This window comes from Micromys minutus (genome assembly GCF_963924665.1).
Source record: "Micromys minutus genome assembly, chromosome: 25".
Lineage (NCBI taxonomy): Eukaryota > Metazoa > Chordata > Mammalia > Rodentia > Muridae > Micromys > Micromys minutus.
The window spans coordinates 22,061,027-22,080,858 of record NC_137960.1 but is presented as its reverse complement, the minus strand read 5'-3'; the positions used below and the strand labels follow the sequence as shown (position 1 = coordinate 22,080,858).

The 19,832-nt window shown below is 37.2% G+C and overlaps 1 protein-coding gene across 2 annotated transcripts in view; it reads right to left on the bottom strand.

The window, feature by feature from the left end:
* Positions 1-4,289: 4,289 nt before the first annotated feature.
* DDX50 (DExD-box helicase 50) overlaps positions 4,290-19,832 on the bottom strand; it is a 31,193-nt gene continuing 15,650 nt past the window's right edge. For both annotated transcript variants that reach the window (XM_080938168.1, XM_080938169.1), the window contains 7 exons: positions 15,210-15,371; positions 13,840-13,959; positions 13,046-13,119; positions 12,707-12,866; positions 9,126-9,260; positions 6,889-6,933; positions 4,290-4,758 (listed from right to left, as the gene is read on the bottom strand). In XM_080938168.1, the coding sequence (XP_080794294.1) occupies positions 4,480-4,758; positions 6,889-6,933; positions 9,126-9,260; positions 12,707-12,866; positions 13,046-13,119; positions 13,840-13,959; positions 15,210-15,371 (975 nt within the window). In that variant the 3' untranslated portion in view covers positions 4,290-4,479. The remainder of the gene's footprint in view (positions 4,759-6,888; positions 6,934-9,125; positions 9,261-12,706; positions 12,867-13,045; positions 13,120-13,839; positions 13,960-15,209; positions 15,372-19,832) is intronic.

Sequence of the window (19,832 nt, the reverse complement as noted above, 5' to 3'; positions counted from 1 at the left end):
GAATAGTATATATTCTGTGATATTGAAGGTACATGATCTGCTTTTTGATTTTGACATCGATTAGTTAAGTGACTGAACTTTTAACATTGAGACTATTATAGATTATGGGGACATTTCAAATTGGAGTAAATAGATTTCTCATTATGCTATGGCTAGGTATGGCCCCCAGACAAATATATTTGAACCAGTCTATGGAGGCCAGGAAGTAAAATGAGGTGGTTTGAATATTCTTGACTCAAAGAATGGTACTCTATTAGGTGTGGCCATGTTGGAGGAAGTGTGTTACTGTGGGGGTGGAGCTCTGAAATCCTCTTAGTTGCCTGGGAAGACAGTCTCCTGGTGGCCTTCAGATCAAGACGCAGAACTCTCAACTCCTCCAGCACCATATCTGCCTGAACTTTGCCAGGATACTGGACTGAACCTCAGAACCTGCACGCCAGTTGCTAATTAAATGTTCTTTACAAGAGTTGCCTTGGTCATGGTGTGTCTTTGAAGCAATGGTGTCTCCTCCAAGTTAAAACAGCTTATATTCCTAGTCATCAGAATAAGTTGGGGAAATATAGATATCTCTCTGGTGAATCTTCTTAGTTGGCTACCTGGTCCTTAAGACCACCAAGGACCTGATAACCCTAGAGAAGAGTAAAGAGATAATGCATTCTACTGTGATAGTGCAAGTATATGGGTAATGGCTCTCAATGTCTAAATATAACTTTTCAAGTTTAGTTATCTAGTTAATCATACTGCCCAGGATTTTGGTAGTTTTTTTATGCTTTGAGCATCTGATTTTAGAGGGCAGGAGATTAATGCTATTAGTTCCATCTTGTAAGCTATGGGTTCCCAACCAGGACTTACTCTAGGAGTACATGTCTCCCCTCCTTGGGTAAGGTGAAATCTGCCTCCAGAAGAGGAATTCACCCTTCCAACTTCCTCATACTTGTGTTGTTCCTTCACATTCCATGTGCTCCTCCCCTCAAACCCATTTCTCCACTGCTATCCTTCACTGTCACACAAAAGCCTTATAAACTGAACATAACTAGTGTTATTATTCCACAACCATCCTCTTCGAGTAACTGGCCAAACCTACCATTCACTGACATTTTGGAATCTGGTCAAATCTTCCACAGTCCTATCATGCTAGCTTTCACTGTCCACAAAGATGTGGCAGTTACTTCCAGTCCTTCAACTTCAATTAAGCATGTTTGTTCCCAACCGGTCTACATACCAGTTTTCTAAGTGTTCTACCTTTTAGACATGGTCTTACTATATAACCTTGGCTAGTCTGGGATTTATCATGTATATATCAATCTAGCTTCAAACTCAAGAGACTCACCAATATCTTCCTTATTCATTCATTAAAGGTGTGCATGAATACACCTTTGCCTACTCCCTTACTTAAAAAAAATTAATCCATATTCTTTTAAAATCATCATGTATATATGTGTGTATGCATCTCTGTGTGCGTGTGTGAATGTGCATGCAGGAGGTAAGAGGGTGATATTATCACATGAAACTATAGTTAACAGGCAGTTGTGAGCTGCTGGATATGGGTGCTGGGAATGGAACTTGGGTCCTCTGCAAGAACACTATGCTCTTAACCACTGAGCAATCTCTCTGGCCCCTCTCACTCTTTAGATCTCAAATCTCTCTGGCTCTCACAGGCCTCCAGTTCTCTGGCCCATTACACTGTATTCATTCTCTCCTCAGTCTACATGACACAGACATCAATCATGCTGCCAAAGTTGGTCAGTGTGTGTGATCTGTCAATCTTCTCATCTCTCAGAGAGGAACTCACCTGTGGTCAGTCACCTGCTTCCATCTTCATTCCCACACAGAATGAATACACTGTGGTTGAGGGAAAGCATCACTTCATTCTTTACATTGCAAACACTGCAAATCTAACCTCAGCCATTTCTTGATTTTTCAAGACAGGGTTTCTTTCTATAGCCCTGGCTGTCCTGGAACTCATTTTGCTGATCAAGCTGTCCTCGAACACAGAGATCCACCTGCCTTTGCATCCTGGGTGCTGCCCACCTGGCTAACCTCCATTTACCTCAACAACCACACTTGAATACATGGTTTGGTTTTGTTTTTTCTGACAAGATGCAAAAAGATAGTGCTCCCACTTACTTAAAGCTAAACTCGTTTTTTTATACTTGCTCTCACACTTGTGTTTTGATGGGGATCCTGTTCCATTTGGTTTCCACAGTACCCTCCTTTCTGCTTTTCATATTATTTCAACACATAGGATACCCCGTCTTGTATCATCACCACTTCATCTTCCAGTCATAACTTTAGTATCTTCTCCCCTATTCACAGCCAAATCTCTAAGAGCTCTTCATATTTGCTACATATACAACTTGAGTCTTACAATGTAGCCCAAGTTGGCCTCAAACTCACCATCCAGCCTCTTAAACTCTAGAATTATATATGCTGGAATTAAAGGTATATGCCACCATGCCTACCTGCTTCTGTCTCATGAGTGTCAGTATCCTAATGACAAAATTCTTGGTTTCATCTTCCAGTCCTAACAATTCTATCTCCTAAACCCCTCTCTAATATACCATGTTCCTTGTTTCTTCAGAGAGAGTCTCATCACCATGTAGCTCTGACTAGCTTGGAACTTACTATGCAGATCTGGCTGATTGCAAACTCAGAGAAATTGACTTGCCTCTGCCTCCCAAGTGTCAGGATTAAAAGCCTGGACCATGCCAGCTTACCCGTATTTCTAATCTCTACCACTAATTTTGTGGAGTTAAGAAAATAGTCTTCTGTGGGCTTAAATCTCCACTCCAGTCCAAATCAAGTTATGATTTTGGATCTCTCAAAGTGCACTGGTTCTCACCACATAAAATATTACTAATTAGTTTGGCTCACCAGCTTCTCTCTACATTGAGTTGTTTCTACAACTTGTTTTCTTCTTTCAGTGTTAAGAATTAAGCCCTTTTGTTTATAAGCTAGGCAAGCACTCCACCATTCAGCTATATGTCAAGCCCTGCTACAACCTCTTCAGAAGTCTCCTGGCCTTCAATCTAGCTCTCCTCCAACATAAACGACCAATCTTTTTGAAATACAAAGGTAATCGTGTTACTTCCCAGAGCTGGCTCAGCTGCTAAGAGCACTGACTGCCCTTTCAGAAGACCTATACAATACATCCACAAACACTTTAACTCTAGTTGCAGAGGAGCCAATGCTTCTAATAGTGACAGGCACACACATAGTACACAGACATACAAACAAACAAAACACACATTAAAAAAAAAAAAAGCCCTAAGGAGGTGGGGTGCTGAAGAGTTGGATCAGAGGTTAGGAGCACTGGCTGCTCTTCCAGAGGTCCTGAGTAAATTCCCAGCAACCACATGGTGGCTCACAACCATCTGTAATGGGATCTGATGCCCTCTTCTGGCATGTCTGAAGAGCATGGCAGTATACTCATATACACTAAATAAATCTTATATTTAAAAAAAAGCCCTAATTGTACAATTTCTGACCTGTTAAAACCTTTGTAATATTCTTCCCACTGTCCTCAGTAAAAATGGAACTTCTGAACAATAAAGATAAAGCTTTTAACACTGGACACTCAATACTGCACTCAATCTTGCTCTTGCCCTTAACCTACAACAGGCAAACCGGACTGAGAGTCTTTAGATGTACTCTCTGGGTTCCTGTGTAAGTTGTTCTCTCTGCCTGAAGCCCTCACCCTTCCAAAGTCATTGGACCAGTGGTAATTAATGCAGGTTTGAGGCCAATCTAGGCTACATAAAAGCCTCAAAAACAAAACAAAACAAACAAAAAAAAAAAAAATCACAAAAACTGAATTCCTCTCCCTCTATCGGCACATCCCAGCCCTCTGCATTTCACCGCCGATTTTGTCTCAGTCTTTATTTTCTCGTGGCTACTGTATCTGGGTGATTGTAGACAATGAGTTTTATAAAATTAGTGGTGGTACCCTGTTTATAAATGTGTGCACTAGAGATTACCAGAGAGTAGATATACATTCAATGATTGATAAAGAAGTGTACACTGCTTGCACACCAATCTACCTAAATCTATCTATTAAGTTAAACTGGTAAACTTCACCAAACAAGTCACCAGTTACCAGTCCTTAATGTGGAAAGAGTTTTGTCCTTCCATCACATGAAAGAATGGCCTAATATGCCACATTTTGTAGATTACAGGAAACCTTAAAGTTAACTTGACTGCTATGTCTTGAAAAATTTTTAAATTACATTCAGAAAACTCCTAATACAGAATGGAAACAGACAATAAAAGGGCTTTTTTTTTTTTTTAATTCAAAGGTATAGCCAGATAAGTAGATTTGTTTAGAACCATTCTTGTGAAATACTTTTTAAAAAAATACGACCAACTTCTTTGCAAATTACAGACAAATACCTCAACTATGATGATCTAATTTTTGGTGAATAATATACATGATTAGACAGAAATAGGCAAGCTCACACTGGAAGATTAACTACCAAACACTCAGTCAAAATTCCGTTTATGGCCCCCACTTCTTGATCGATTTCTGTTCCCACTTCGTCTTCTACCATCTTGCCGACTTCCTGACCGACTCCCCTGTCGACTCTGTCTACCTGATCGGCCACCAGATCGACCACCAGAGCGGCCTGAACGGCCTGACCTGCCGCCAGACCAGCCGCTCCTCTGTCTAGGATTAGAAGATGTGTTTCCATCATAATATTCTTCAATTTCAGGTAATTTGGCTGGCACTGAGAGTATCCAGTCTGAATCATGCCACTCCGCCTGTTAAAGCAATATACCAGATTAACAAAACGTACAATAAGCCCACATGTGAGCCAAGAAGATGCTCTTTTTATCTCCTTTAGCTACTAGCTCAAAGCATCTGGAATAATGAAAACCAGAAAATAGGCAAAACTGTAACATGTTCAAATTTTAAACTTAAAAGAAACTTTCTGCTGATTCTTAGCCTTCAGGCTAAGATGAAGTTTAGAGAAACCCTCAGAACCATTCTGAGATTCTAAATGTCTGTTCTTTTCTAAAAGACAGCATTCTCTTCTCAAAGCAAAACAGTGTGTGAAACAGATCACTAATACGCAGTGAAGTATTTTGAGCAACTACATCAACAGAACCAGAAGCAAACTTAAGACATGAGGCTGATGCAGAAACATTTAAGTTCAAGGACTGCTTAGAATACTACAGAATTACTTCAAGGCCAGTGTGGGCAAGTTAGTGAGACCTTGTCACCAAATATAAAATAAAAATAGGACTAGAGCATCTGCACAGCATTCATTAAGGGCAAGAATTCAATTCCCAGTTTTTTTAAAAAAAAGGTTACACAATATTTCTATAAACTTTTGTTTTAAGTTTTACATATGTATATGCTTTGTCAGCATGTAATTATGCAGGCATGTACATGGAGTTCAAAGGATAACTTTTAAGGAGTTTGTTCTCTTCTTCGTATGAATACCAAGAAACAAATTGACATCAAACACCTTTGGCCTTTAACCAATTAGGCTATTTCACTGGCCTCTTGCATCCTCAATATTTTAATGATTAAAAAAAAAAAAAGAGTATATGATCAAAAGAAACAAAAATAAAGTAAAACAAGATACTACAAAAAAAAAAAAAAAAAGTAGAGATGGCTCTATGGGTAGAGGTCAGTGTTACCAACACTGATGGTTCATTCTCTGCCTGGGACCAACATGGCAGGAGAAACCCAAGTTGTCTTTTGAACGCATTTATGGCCACAGTGTCAATATGTCCCACCCCATACATAAATAATGTGATAAATAGTACAACACCGTTAATTTAAAAATCAGGTATATGAATAAACTAGATATTGGGCACATACAAGGATCAAGTTTGAGTTACACAGTGAGCTCCAAGCCAGTCTAGGCTATATACCAGGGCTCTGTCTCAACACTACCTTTCCAAAATGTCCATCAAAGCAAAGACATTAAAAAACCAAAATTTTGGATTATAAGAATTTAGTAGAACCCTCTGTTTAATAAATCTAATTAAACGTTTTTGAGAAAGTTATGGATTGAGACTTAGGAAGCATCAAATTACAATCTCTGAACTTATGGACTCAGGAGGCAAAGCAAACACTTCTCTGGTTCAAGGCCAGTCTTGTCTACAGAGCAAGTTCCAGGATCGACAGAAACACCCTAGTTAGTCCCCACGTCCCCCTTGCAAATAATTCAATAAGGTGGGGGGGGGGGAGTGGTGCTCCGGGGAGCTCACTGTTAACTTATATATCATATGTAAGGTCTTAGCTACCACCTGAAACATCAAAGAATAACCATCAAGAGACAACAGGGAAAACTTAAATACAAAATATTTTTAAAAAATGGTTGTATAGGAGGAATTATGGTATTATGATTGCTTAAGTCTCTAACATTTCAATATGAAGGAATACTTATTTCTGAAATGACAAAATACCTGGAGTTCGTCTGAAAACACTGGCAATGGATAGTACAGAGATGAAACAGAATCATCCACACAATTATCAATCTGGTGAGGCTGGTTATACATGTAGGAGAACTCATTATACAATTTTTAAAAAAGTTTCTTTATATATGGAGGCAATTTGCCTACATGTATGTCTGTACCACATGGGTATCAGAGGTGGTCAGATCTCTGGTTTTGTGAATCTTCATGTATGTGCCGGGAATAGAACTTGTTCTATAAGAGTAGCATGAGGTCTTAACCACTGAGCCATTTCTCCAGCCCCCAATTAACCTTTACATTTGAAATTCCCTATAATATATCTTTAAGTATGGATCAGGCAATATTTCATATTAAGGACTTCCTTAATTGATTTAGGGATGCTAATGACACTGTGTCTGTGTTTTCCAAAACTATTTTAAAGAAACATATTCAGCTACTTAGCAAGTAAAAAATTTTAAATACCTGTAATCTTTCTGACTCACTTGTAGGAACATCAAAGCAAACACCCTAAAATGAAAATAAAAAGATTTTTATTTAGATACAAGTTAATTTTTCTAATTAGTATTTGTTGAATTTTGATCTTAAAAAATATGTATTCCATGACTGTTTACAGGATCAAAACAGGAAACAAATAACCATAGATGATTTATAGTACTTAATGCAGTTTGTAATCTGAGATAGAACTAAATGGAACTAGTAAGACTCCTAAGTACCTTCAGAATATTCTCTAGAATTTTTGTACACACTGTAAGTTGTTCCATAGCTCTTAAAAATTGGTCCTTCTAGCTGGGTGGCTGTGGCACATGCCTTTAATCCCAGCACTTAAGAGAGACTGAGCTTTAAGATGGGTGAGGTAGCCAGCACAGGCTATGAGTTTTGAGCCATCGTGGTCTACACAGTGAGTTGCAGAGTAGCCAAAACTACACAAAGAAACCCTGCCTTAAACTTAAAGCCCATCCCCCATCGCACCCCCCAAAAAAATGAAAGAAAGAAAAGGGTCCTTCTGGCTGTGAGGTAGTAAAGAACACCTTTAATCCCAGCATTCAGAGGCAGGTGAATTTCTGTGTTTCAGGATAACCAGGGATACAAAAAGAAACCCTGTCTCAGGAAAATAAAACAAAAACAAATAATCCAAATGAAAATGGACCTTCTGATTTCATTAGTGAAAATCTGGAAACACAGATCTGTGGAATGGTATTTCCTTATGATATGCAAGTCAAAGGGCCATACCCTAGCACTGCAAAAGACTAAGATTCCAAAAGTTAAAACTGGGATAAGAAAGTTTTTCTCTCACAGAGTGGAGAGATAATTTCTTTTTTTTTTTTTAATTGAACAACTTTATTTTTAAAAACAAAGATAAATGTACAGATTTTAAGCATTTTTGCATAAAAGTATATGAATACATTTTTGTCAGTACTTGGTTTTTTTAAAGGTTTGATAGTGTGCATTAAGATCTTACTAGTTACAATGAGCATAAAGTACATGTAAAACAAGATGTAACCTGGAATTAGTCTAAGTTTTCTTGGTGTGTAAAGATTAAGCATAATGATTTTTCATTTTCTTCTTGAACTTCATATAGTCTGTGAGTTGTTTCTGGTGTGTTCTGAGCTTTCTGGGGTTAGTATCCAATTATCAGTGATTGCATATTATGTCTGTTCTTTTGTGACCGGGTTATCTCACTCAGGATGATATTCTCTAGATGCATCCATTTTCTTAAGAATTTCATAAAGTCATTGTTTCTCCATTGTGTAAATGTACCACAATTTTTGTATCCATTCATCTACTGAAGGACATCTGGGTTCTCTCCAGCTTCTGGCTACTATAAATAGGGCTGCTAAGATAATTTCAAATAAACAATCTGCTTGACAGTTTTTAAACTAAAACAAATCTATGTAGTAATTTCAAATAAATAACCTTAGATCTTCTCAAAACATTAAAAGAAATCTCAATCACTAAGACTAAGCTTTAAGATGTGTGTGGAAGCCCACACCTTTAACCCCAAAGCTCAGAAAACAAAGGGCAGGTGTAGCTCTGTAGGTAAGCCTAATCTACATTTTGAGTTCCAGGACAGCCATGGCTATGTAAAGAGACCTGGCGCCAAAAAAGTAAAAGCAAACAAACAAAAGAACTTTAACAAGTTCACTTTACAGTAAGTTACTCAGGAACATGTTTGTTACCTCAGAAGTAGAAGGAAAATAATCAAAAGCTCAAGGCTAGTCTGGGCAATAATGAAATACTGACTCACAGAAAAACACTATCTTAATCTCATTAACAACTAATAGCAAAGAAAAATAAATCATCTGTATTTCCAAGAGTTGCTCAAACATTACACACACAAATTAGTCTTAGAAAAATAAACACACACACAACCACACATAGTAAGTATTATGATAGCAGAAACTTATATGACTTCAGTCTTAGACAAGGGTCATCTACTTGCAATCCCAACATTCATAAAATGATCCTGGTTCAAGGCCAGACTGGGCTACATAGGAATACCTTGTCTCAAAGTAATTATAAAAACAAAAACATTAGTCAAAACTGAATGATACAAAGCTCTAAAGGAACATATCATTTATATAATCCTCCAAACTGATAAGTAGAAAACAATCCAACACTGAGATAAAATAGTATTAATCTTTCATAAAAAAGAGGGGATGGAACAGATCTTTGAAGCCTTATCATGAACATATTCCTACCATATTTCCTTTCAGGAGGCACATTCTGGTTACTTGAGACACAGCATTACTACTGAGCTTTCTGTTAAGTTCCTTCCAAGCACAGTTGACATCCTGTATTTCTTCTGGGCTTTCCAGAGTCATGGTCACAAACCCCTTTAGAAATAAAAGTCCTATTAGATTTGTGAGAAAATTATCAGCAGGACAATGTAGTTTGACTCTATGGTGCTTCCTGAATCAACTACACAGTTCCCATGAAATATCTGTGTGGTATTTGTGTGTCAACATGGAACATGGCTACTGAAAATGAACTTCTCTGAAACTGTACTATAAGACCACTGTTTACATATCACTGAAAGCACCGTGTTCTGTACACTGTTCTTACAGATCTGAGGCTGTGTTCTACACATTACAAGACAGAATTAGATCAGAACATCACAGGAAGAGTTGGAAGGAGTAGTGAAGAAATAAGGAAATGGGGCTGGCGAGATGGCTCAGCGGTTAAGAGCACTGACTGTTCTTCCAGAGGTCCTGAGTTCAAATCCCAGCAACCACAAGGTGGCTCACAACCATTTGTAATAAGATCTGATGCCCTCTTCTGGTGTATCTGAAAACAGCTATAGTGTACTTACATATAATAAATAAATCTTTAAAAATTAAAAAAGAGAAAGAAATAAGGAAATGTTAAAAAGTCAGTTACTTAGCAGTGAAAAAAAAAAGACATCGAAATCTTTAAACTTTTGGAGGACTATCACATAAAAATAGTGACTATCTCCTACAATTCACCAGAAACCACGCTGGGAACTAGAGATTTTATGACAAACAGACCTTTCTCTCCCGGACATAGCTTTCTTGTGGGAAGTTGGGGTGGAAATAGTAAGAAAGTACATAAAATAACAGCAATAAGCATCAGGAAGAATAACACAGAAGGGCTGAGGAATATAAAAAATAAAGTGGAGGGGACCAGGATGATCAGGAAAGATTTCTCTGATATGGTGATATTTGTGCAGAGACCAAAATAAAGGAGGAAGCTAAAATAAGAGGAAGGGGGCTGAGAAAAAGGGTAAGCATGAAGGTCTTTTTGCAGGAGTGGGTAAATGAAGAAGGTAGGTCAAACAGACTCAGATAATTAGAGAAGTCAAGAGTGATTAAAAATGAAGTCACACAAGCAGCAAGAATACCCTGCAGGACATGCATTATAGGTTGTTCATGGTAAAGAACAGGGCTAGAGAGACAATTCAATGGTTATAGAACACTGCCTGCTCTTCCATAGGAGCCTGGTTCAATTCCCAGCCTCTATTAGGTCTATACGGTAGCAGTCTCAGGGGATCTGCTGTCCTCTCTCGGCTTTTTAAGGCATTGCATGCATAAGGTCCACACAGAAACTTTCAGGCAAAAACTTAGACATTAAAAAAAAAAAGTTTAATCCATAGGAGAAATTTCAAGTCATTAGTACCATGTTCCCAAAATATTTAATTAGAAGTTAAATGACCTATCTACTAAAAGGTTCTTGGTCAGGCAGGCCTCAGACTTGTAGCAGTTCTCCTGCTTCTGCTTGCCAAGTGCTGGTGGGATTGCAGATGCTGCATCTCTGTGGCAAGCCAAAGAATTTTCATAGGACAGGAATTAATGATAAGTGACCTCTACAGTACCTAAGCATTGTCTTTAAAAGTATAGTTTAAAATTTGTCTTATTTTTTGGGTTCTTTAGATGAATAGGATTTCTCTGTATAGCCCTTACTGTCCTGGTCCTGTAGACCTGGAGATCCCCTCCCTGACTGCTTCCTGGGCAAGGCACTACCACTGACTGGCCTTAAAACTGTTTCCAAAAGCAGGAGAACTGTCATGACTTCAAGGCCAACCTGAGATACACACAAGACTTGTCTCTTAAAAAAATAAAATAAAATAAAACGCACCAGATTGTGCATAGTCTTGCATGCCTACACAAGGGGAATCTCTGAGTTCTAGGCCAACCCAGCCTACACAGTGAATTCCAGGCCAGCCAGGTTTTTGTTTGAGATAGGTTTTCAGTATGTAGCCCTGGATGTCCTAAAACCCTTATGTTCGATAGGCTAGTCTCAAATTTGTAAGTCTACTGATTCTGTTTCCTGAGTGCTGGGAATACCTGCTTTTCTCCTGATATATATTTTATAAAGTGTCTGATGAGGTTTTAGGGATGGTCTATCTACTCAGTGATAAAGGATGATCATATAGATTATTATTCAGAGAGTAAAATAGTTTTTTTTTCTTTATAAATGACATTTAATTGGGGTTGGCTTACAAGTAAAATAGTTTTTTTTTTTTTTTGTAAAATAGTTTTAAAACAAGTTTTATATGGCAACTGGTATTCCTACCTTGTCCCCTTTCAAGACTCATACCTCCACCCCACTTATATCCAGTAAGTAACAAATCTCTAACCCATGTGCAACCCATGGCTGTGGCTGTGGTCTACCTGATATCTGACACTAACCTGGAGGCAGGCCATATGAATGCCACTTAAACACTTCTGCACATTCTTACTTTGCCTGAACATCTACTCACTCTGAAGTTTCATGGCAACTAACAAAATGAAAACTCCAGTTTCAGTTGGTACCATATGGTAAAAAATTACAACTTTCTTTTCTTTTTCTAGAAATCCTTTAGACAGTTTTTCCAATGATGAAATGAGAACTAAATTCCCAGAAGGCAAGGAAGCCACAAGCGCTGCTTGTGTTTAAGATTCTGCCAGGCTAGCTGATTAAAAACTTTAATAAACTGATGTTACAAATCCAGAGCAAAAATTTTGTTTGAAAAATTTTAACTCCCCACTTACAACTTCTTACTAGCCACCATTCAGTGCCTACCTCTATATTTGACCTAACAGTCTTTCAACAGTCCAGTAAAACAAACAACAAACTCCACAATCTCAGCAGACCAATAGCTTCTATGAACCCAAAAGCCAAGAATGTCACCTTGTATCATCTAAAAGAGATTTCTCCACCTGACCGTAACCTGCCTTACCTGATGTACCTAAGAATGTATGTAGGCAAATTTTCTGATTTATGACTTTCTTCTGTGCCTATGAAAGCAAATGTAACCACTTCTGTGGTGGCACATATCCTTCTTGTCAAACTTAATCCATATTCATGGTAACTGACATACAGCTCAAAATTAGACTATTTCATATTCCCTTTGAAGTGAGAGCTAGGTTTTGTATGGACAGAAGCAAATCTAAACATATAATTAATATGGAACCATCTTTGTTAGCAGATTAGACTGATAATTGTGATTAAGTAGAATGTTATTTTTCAAAGATACAAGTTGAAATATTTAAGAATAATATCTTCATGTTTCAACTTTCAAATAGTTTACAATATGTTACAGAACAATAACAGCTGTTGAAACAATGTGGATATTTATTTTACTAGCCTTTCTTCCTATTGCTTGGATTGCAAGCATGTATATGAGATGAGAAGAGGAAGATTTTTCTAGACAGAAAAAAGGAAACAACACCACCACCCCAATATACTGAAGAAATAGAGCGTTTCAGTGATGTACTATATAACTGCTACAGCTAAGTTTTAACCACATCTAGTCAAATACCACTTCTCCACACTTTTCTACCTTATCAGAGGTGATCAAAGATCGTGGTTCAAAGCTTGATGCACCAGAAATGTGTGCTAATGCTGCAGCCAATGCATCCACTGCCCCCTTCTCTTCTATTAGTCTTTGAGCTGATGGTCGGAAAAAATCAACAGCAGCATAAGAAACAGAAGCCAGAGACCTATGGTTTAAAAAGAGTAAATGTTCTTGGTCAGGATAGATGTATAATGAGGTATAATGAGGAATGGGAAAAAGAAGAGTAACATTTTCATATAATAATGTAACTAAATGTCTTCTGATAAGACCCTTGACTAAATTTCCTCACATTTGGACTAGGAGAGCTTAGATCAGAAAGCATACCTGATGGCATCCATGCTTTTAGATTTCACTAAATCCATTGTAGAAGGAACACCTACACGTTTAAAAGTAATGCCCTGAAAGTCAAAGAATTATATTAAAGAAAAAGGAAGTCGTCATAGTTAATTTTTTAATTAATATAGTTGAATTTCCATTCTTGGATTTAAAAGATTTCTAAGCCCTAGCAAATGGGGGAAAATGTTTTTCTAACAACTCATCTATAATCAATTCCAAAAAGACTAAACAAAAACACTTTTAAAAATTGTCCCTTAGTTAAATCATGGAACACCACTTGTAAAACAAAGCTAATTCAAAAAGAAAAAAGGATGTCATTTCAATATGTCAACATTTTTTCTTATCACTTTCATTTCATAGAATATATTAGTATATAAAAATTAACAAAAGGTAGTTGATAAGATGTAAAAAACTAAAAGTGCAGACCATAAAAAATGTATTTTTTTTAAAAACTGGCTTTTGTATGATTAACCTATCTGAGATAGCAATGCTAACTAAATCAGTTACCCATTTACAATGCTTAGATGATACTGAAACCAGTAACACACTTTAGTATCAAGGGAGAAATTCAAAGAAAAAAGGAGTGTGTCAGATCTTCTGGATTCACAATAAAAGCTGTATAAAACAAAGTCTCACAACTAATATAAATTAAGCTGTCCAGATGCTTGACATTAAAATGCAGCTTAAGCTGAGAAATGATCAGAAGGGTTATTTATGAGAACAAATATAAAAACTCTTCTAGGGTACCATTTAGATAACAAGCCAGAAATAATTTCACTTACAGCTTTCTGTTCCACATATCTCAGTTGACCTCTTTCCCTTGGTTGATAAAAACATACACAAATTCCTGTCCGGCCAGCTCTACCTGTACGTCCAGAGCGATGAATATAGGATTCAACATCCTATAAAAGCAAAAAGAAACTTTTATAAACTTGACAAGCAAGTCAAGCCATACTGGTATACACCTGTAATCAATACTAAGGAAGCTTAAGCAAGAGGATTAACACAAGACTATGGTCATCTAAGGCTGAGACCTTATCTCAAAAACACCAAAAAAGCCAGGTGGTAGTAATAGTGTCTTTAATCCCAGCACTAGGAAGGCAGAAGCCCGCAGATCTCTTGAGTTTAATGCCCGCCTGGTCTACAGAGTGAGTTCCAGGACAGGCATGGCTGCACAGAGAAACCCTATCTCAAACAAACAACAACAACAAAACAAAACAAAAAAACAATCAACCAAAAACACACCAAAAAAAGAAAGAAAGAGTTAGGTCTGGTGGTGCAGCTATATAATTCCAGTACTTAGGAGGCTGCTAAGGCACCAAGTTCAAGGCCAGCCTATGTTAAAAAGACTTTCAGGCCTCTGGTCTAAAACCATTTCTCAAAAAAGGCTAAAATAAATTCAATCCTTCTTTACAATACTTTACAACATCACAAGAAATTTATATGCTAAAATTCAAATAAATGAATAAATAAATAAATGCTATTATCCAAGACATGAACAAGACAAAGTTTAGAAGGAAATTTTATAGAGCCCTAAACCCTAGACAAGAAACTACAGACAATAAAAGAATGCTAAGAACAAGAGAAATAGTTTTCCTCATGGAAGAGCCCTCCAGTTGGTTATTTAATTGTATTTATGTATTTAGAAGTGTGTGTATGTGTGTGTGTGCACATGCACTCGTGTGTGTTGTATACACTCAAAAAAGTTTTGAATTTGGGGAAAAAAAGCAGAGTATCTAGGAAAGATTGGAGGAAGGAAAGGGAAGAAGAAAAATGACATGATTTTGTTTGGTTTTAAAAGCTATTTATTCATATACACTAGAGTTCAGTATATGAAACTTTGAACTTTCTTAATGAGATGTGCACATTGTGGCCATCACTGCTTGGTTTGGATTTGGTTTGTATCGATGGCTAGCCTGGACTATGCAGTGTCCTTCAGCCTTGTCTCTTGAGTGATGTAGTATCTGCCACCATGCAAACAATAAAGCTACCTATTTATAAGGGAAGTACATCTGAGCCAATGTAATATCATCCTAACAAGACATGTTAAGATCAACAACAAATAAAAGACGAATGTTTGACATCTCAAGCAATACTTTGTAAATAAAACAATATTTATGAAACTGTTCTAAAACCAAATCCTATATCCTACCTGTGGAGGAGAACTCTGAATCACAAGGTCAACCTCAGGAATGTCCAAGCCACGAGCAGCCACATTGGTTGCCACCAAAACTTTAAAACTACCTTCTCTGAAGCCTTTCAAGGTAATTTCTCTTTGTGATTGTGCAATGTCTCCATGCAAACACTGGGCATTCTATTTGAAAAAAGGAAAAAAAATTAAGTGTATAGATCATACCAACATCATTCTGTCTGTACTCCTGTTTTTTTTTTCCTAATTTTATCTTTAATAACAATGTATTTTAAAAATATTGTTTTAAAATATGTATCTACTTTTATTTTATGTGCATTGATGTTGTGCCTGCACGTTTACATGAGAGTGTCAGATCTAGGAGTTATGGACAAGTATGAGCTGCCATGTGGCGTTACGGATGGTTGTCAGTTATCATGTGAGCATTGGGATTCAAACTCAGGTTCCCTGGAAGAAGAGCAGCCAATATTCTTAACTGCTATGCCATCTTTCCAGCTCCAGTAGTTTCTTTTGAGACAGTATGAGCCCAGGCTGGTACTGAATTTGCTACATTCCTACTTCTACCTTCTCAACACTGGGGTTATAGGTTTGCTTTTAAAAATAAATATAGGAGGCCAGGGTTCCGATAAATGCTTTTAATCCCAACACTCCGTGGCTGAGGCAGTCCGATCTGTACGGATGTCAAAAGCTTACTAGTTGGCTAATCTAGGCAACAAGGAATGTTATGTCAAACAAGGAGGAAAATACTGGCATCCACAGTTGTCCTATGACCATCACATACTCATCCTAGCAGATACCCAATACTCATTCATTCATTCATTCATATTTGTCTGTCTGTCTCTGTCTCAGACACAGAGTCAGAGAGATAGACAAGAGAGATGTCTCAGTAGTTAAAAGCAGCAGCTCTTCTTGCAGAAGACCCAGGTCAGTGCCCAGGCCCTACAAAGTGGCTCATAACTATAACTCTGTGATATCTATGCCCACTTCTGGCTTCTGCGGTTACTGCATGCATGTGGTATACATACATGCCTATAGGCAAAACGCTCATACTCACAAAATAAACATGAATCTTTTAATAAAAGCCAAATACAGCCTGGTGGTGGTGATGCATGTCTTTCCCAGAACTAAAGAGGTAGAGGAAAGGAAATCTCTGAGTTTGAGACTAGCCTGTTATAGGGTGTGAGTCCAGGACATCCAGGGCTACACCGAGAAACCTTATCTCAGAAAAAAAAAAAACAAAAACCAAATAAATACATACATACCATCTGTCACAGAATTCATTGACTAGTATATGCTATAAATTTGTGTCCATAAAAGTGGCATACTATATATACATGTTTGGTTTTGCAATCTAATTTATAGATTTAATAATAATATAATCATTTTTGGTATCTGTAAGTGGAGTTCCATTGAATTTTTTTTTAAACCACAAATGTTTTTTTCATATGGATTAAAAAACTTATTTTAGCATTATCTTACTAATAAACATCTGTGTTGTACACACATTTTCACATAAATAAGGTTATAATAAGAAGCCTTTTACTTAACATCTTTGCTCATTTATGTGTATTTCAGAAGGATACTTAGATAAAAATTAAATTTCTAGGTTAAATATAATGAATATTTGGAAGAGAGTTCCATATTTGGAAGAGTGTTAACAAGTATGGCTAAGACCTTGGATTCAATATCCAGAAAAAGAAAAATTTTAAAGTCTTATATTTATGTGTATGGATGTTTTGCCTGTATGTATGCCTGTGCACATGTGTATAGTGTCTCCGGAGACTAGAAGAGGGGGTCTTTAGATCCCCTGAATTGGAGTTACACCAGTCCTTAGTTACCATAAGTGCAGAGAACAGGGCCTGGTCCTCTTGAAGAGTAGTCAGTATTCTTAACTGATAACCACATTTGCAGTCCCCTACATTTTAATTGCTATTGCCAAACTATTATAAAAACTATTGTACCCACTTAACCTTTCAATGTTCTGTATTTATTTCATCACACTCTAACCAACAATGCCAGTATATTATAAATCATAATCCTTGTTAATCCAATAGGTCAGTAGTATACCCCAAACATTAACCTGCTTTTCCATAATTTTTGACATTTGTTTTTATGTTCATGGTTATTTTGCCCACATGTATGTGTACGTACCACATGCATACATGGTATCCAAGAAGGCAACAGATTCCTTGGAACCAGTGTTATATAGATGGTTGTGAACTGCCATATGAATAAGAATAAAAACCAGGTCTTCTGAAAGAGCAGTGTATTCCTAACTACTAAGACATCTCTCCAACTTTGGATTTCTGTAATGTTTATTAGGTTAAACCTACTTATGCTATACTGATGTCTATGCTAGAAATACTTTCCTAATTTTGTGTATACACAGACACACACACAGAGGTATTCTGCCTATAGGGTGGCTGTGTACCACATGCAGTGCCCACTGGCCAGAAAAGGGTGTCAGATTCCCTAGGACTGGAGATAGAGACAGCTGTTAAGAAATCAACTGACATGAAGAAAGAAACATGGCTAAGGAGTTTGGGTGAAAATTCTTATACATAAATTCTACCAGGGAAATAAACTACAAAATATATAGTTAAGAGATTTGAGACTGGAATACAACAAATAAGCATTATCCTGGAACAGCTGAGTGAGTGTAAGACATGTATCATGAAAAAATTTACACGTGGGAGGAGAAAAACCCTGGAGCCAGTGTGGTAGTACACACGTTTAATCCAAACACTCAGGACCCTAAAGCCAGCATGGTGTACACACACCTCATTTGTTTGTTTTTTCAAGAGTTTCACTTTGTAGCCTGGCTATTCTGGAACTCACTCTGTAGACCAGGGTGGCTTCAAACTCAGAGATCTGCTTGCCTCTGTCTCCAGAGTTGTCACTAAGCCTGGCCTACTCACTTATACATCTTTTTAAAAAGTGCTTATTTTATGTGTACATCTAAGTGCCTGCACGTATGTGTGTACATCATGTGCATGCCTTATGCCTTTGGAAGCCAGGGGTTCAGATTACCTGGTGTTATAGATAGCTGTGACCCACTATGAGTTCTGGGAACAAAGCTTATAACCTCTGCAAAATCAGAAAATGACCTTAACCACTAAACTATCTCTCCAGCCCCAACAAAACAAAATCTTTATCTGACAGTGATTCTAGTGAAAGAAAACTGAAGAGATGATGCTGACAAACCTAAACTAGCTAACATGCTAACAGTTGGTGCTAGAGAGCAGTGGTAAATGGACATTTCTTATGAACTAGAATTAGAAAAGACAAGACTTGGTCCTGGCAAAGGAGCAAATGTGAAATGCCCTCAATTTGAAACTACTTTTTATTAAAAAACAAAACCAAACAAAAACTCTCCATTCTTATGCAGAAAATGAAGCTCAATAATTATTTCCACTTATAGATATATTGGGTGTTGATTTGTAAATTACTAATATAGAAAAGAGTTACATGATAATGAATGAAGTCTGTTACTTATAGGCAAGTTGGGATTTCTTCTTCTTTTTTTTTCCCCTATCAATAGCACTAGCTACAAGAAACAGATAACTACTTCCTGTAGTTGTTTCTTTTCTCAGAAAAGAGTATCATATCTTGCTTATATCCTCCAAAATGTTGGGGAATTTTCCAGTCATTACTAAGTCAGAAGTTACTTTTAGTTAGTATACAGAATGACTATTGGGGTTTAACTTGTGAATTAGGAAATAAAGTAATTAGGTAACAACATTTGTTTGTTGGTTGATTGCTTGACTTTTGTTTCTCAATCACTTTTCAGTTATTCACTATTCATGGCATCCCTGTGGAGATCAGAACATAACGTGATGGCCTTTAATTCAGAGATTTGGCATGTTACCCACACCCACCTATAGTTGACTCTTAGAAGTTTAAAATATTGATTCTTACCAACTAAAATGGATTCTGTCAACTTTCCTATTTTCTAGACCAAATTTTAAATGTCTTGTAAAAGGGATGGCTCATTGGGTAAGAGCATAAGCCTGAGGATAAAGTTCAAATCCTTAGAGCCAATGTGAAAAGCCAAGTATGACTGTGCTCATATGTGTAATATCAGTGTAGGGGGAGTATGGTGAGGATGTGGGACAGGGATCATTGAGAGAATGCTACTAACTGGCTCAGCAATTAAAATAAGGCAGAAAATGAGAGAGCAGGATATTTGATGTCTTCCTCTGTCCTCTGTGGACCTGTGCGTACATGCTTGTATGCACACACAGACAAAAATTTGAGGGCGCTGGAGAGATGGCTTGGCGGTCAAGAGCACTGACAGCTCTTCCAGATCCTGAGTTCAATTCCCAGCAACCACATGGTGGCTCACAACCATCTGTAATGGAATCTGATGCCCTCTTCCGGTGTGTCTGAAGACAGGGACAGTCTACTCAGTACATGAAATAAATCTTTTAAAAACTGACAGAATTCCCGCCTAACATCTTCTATAAACTTCAAAAACATACATTTTTATGATTATTATTATTTTTTAAATTATGATTATTTTACTTTAATTATATGTCTGTCTTTGTGTGTCTGTGTCTGGGCATGTAAAAATGAGTAGTACAGGTTCGCAGAGAGGATTCTCCCTGGAACTGGAGGTACAGCTGG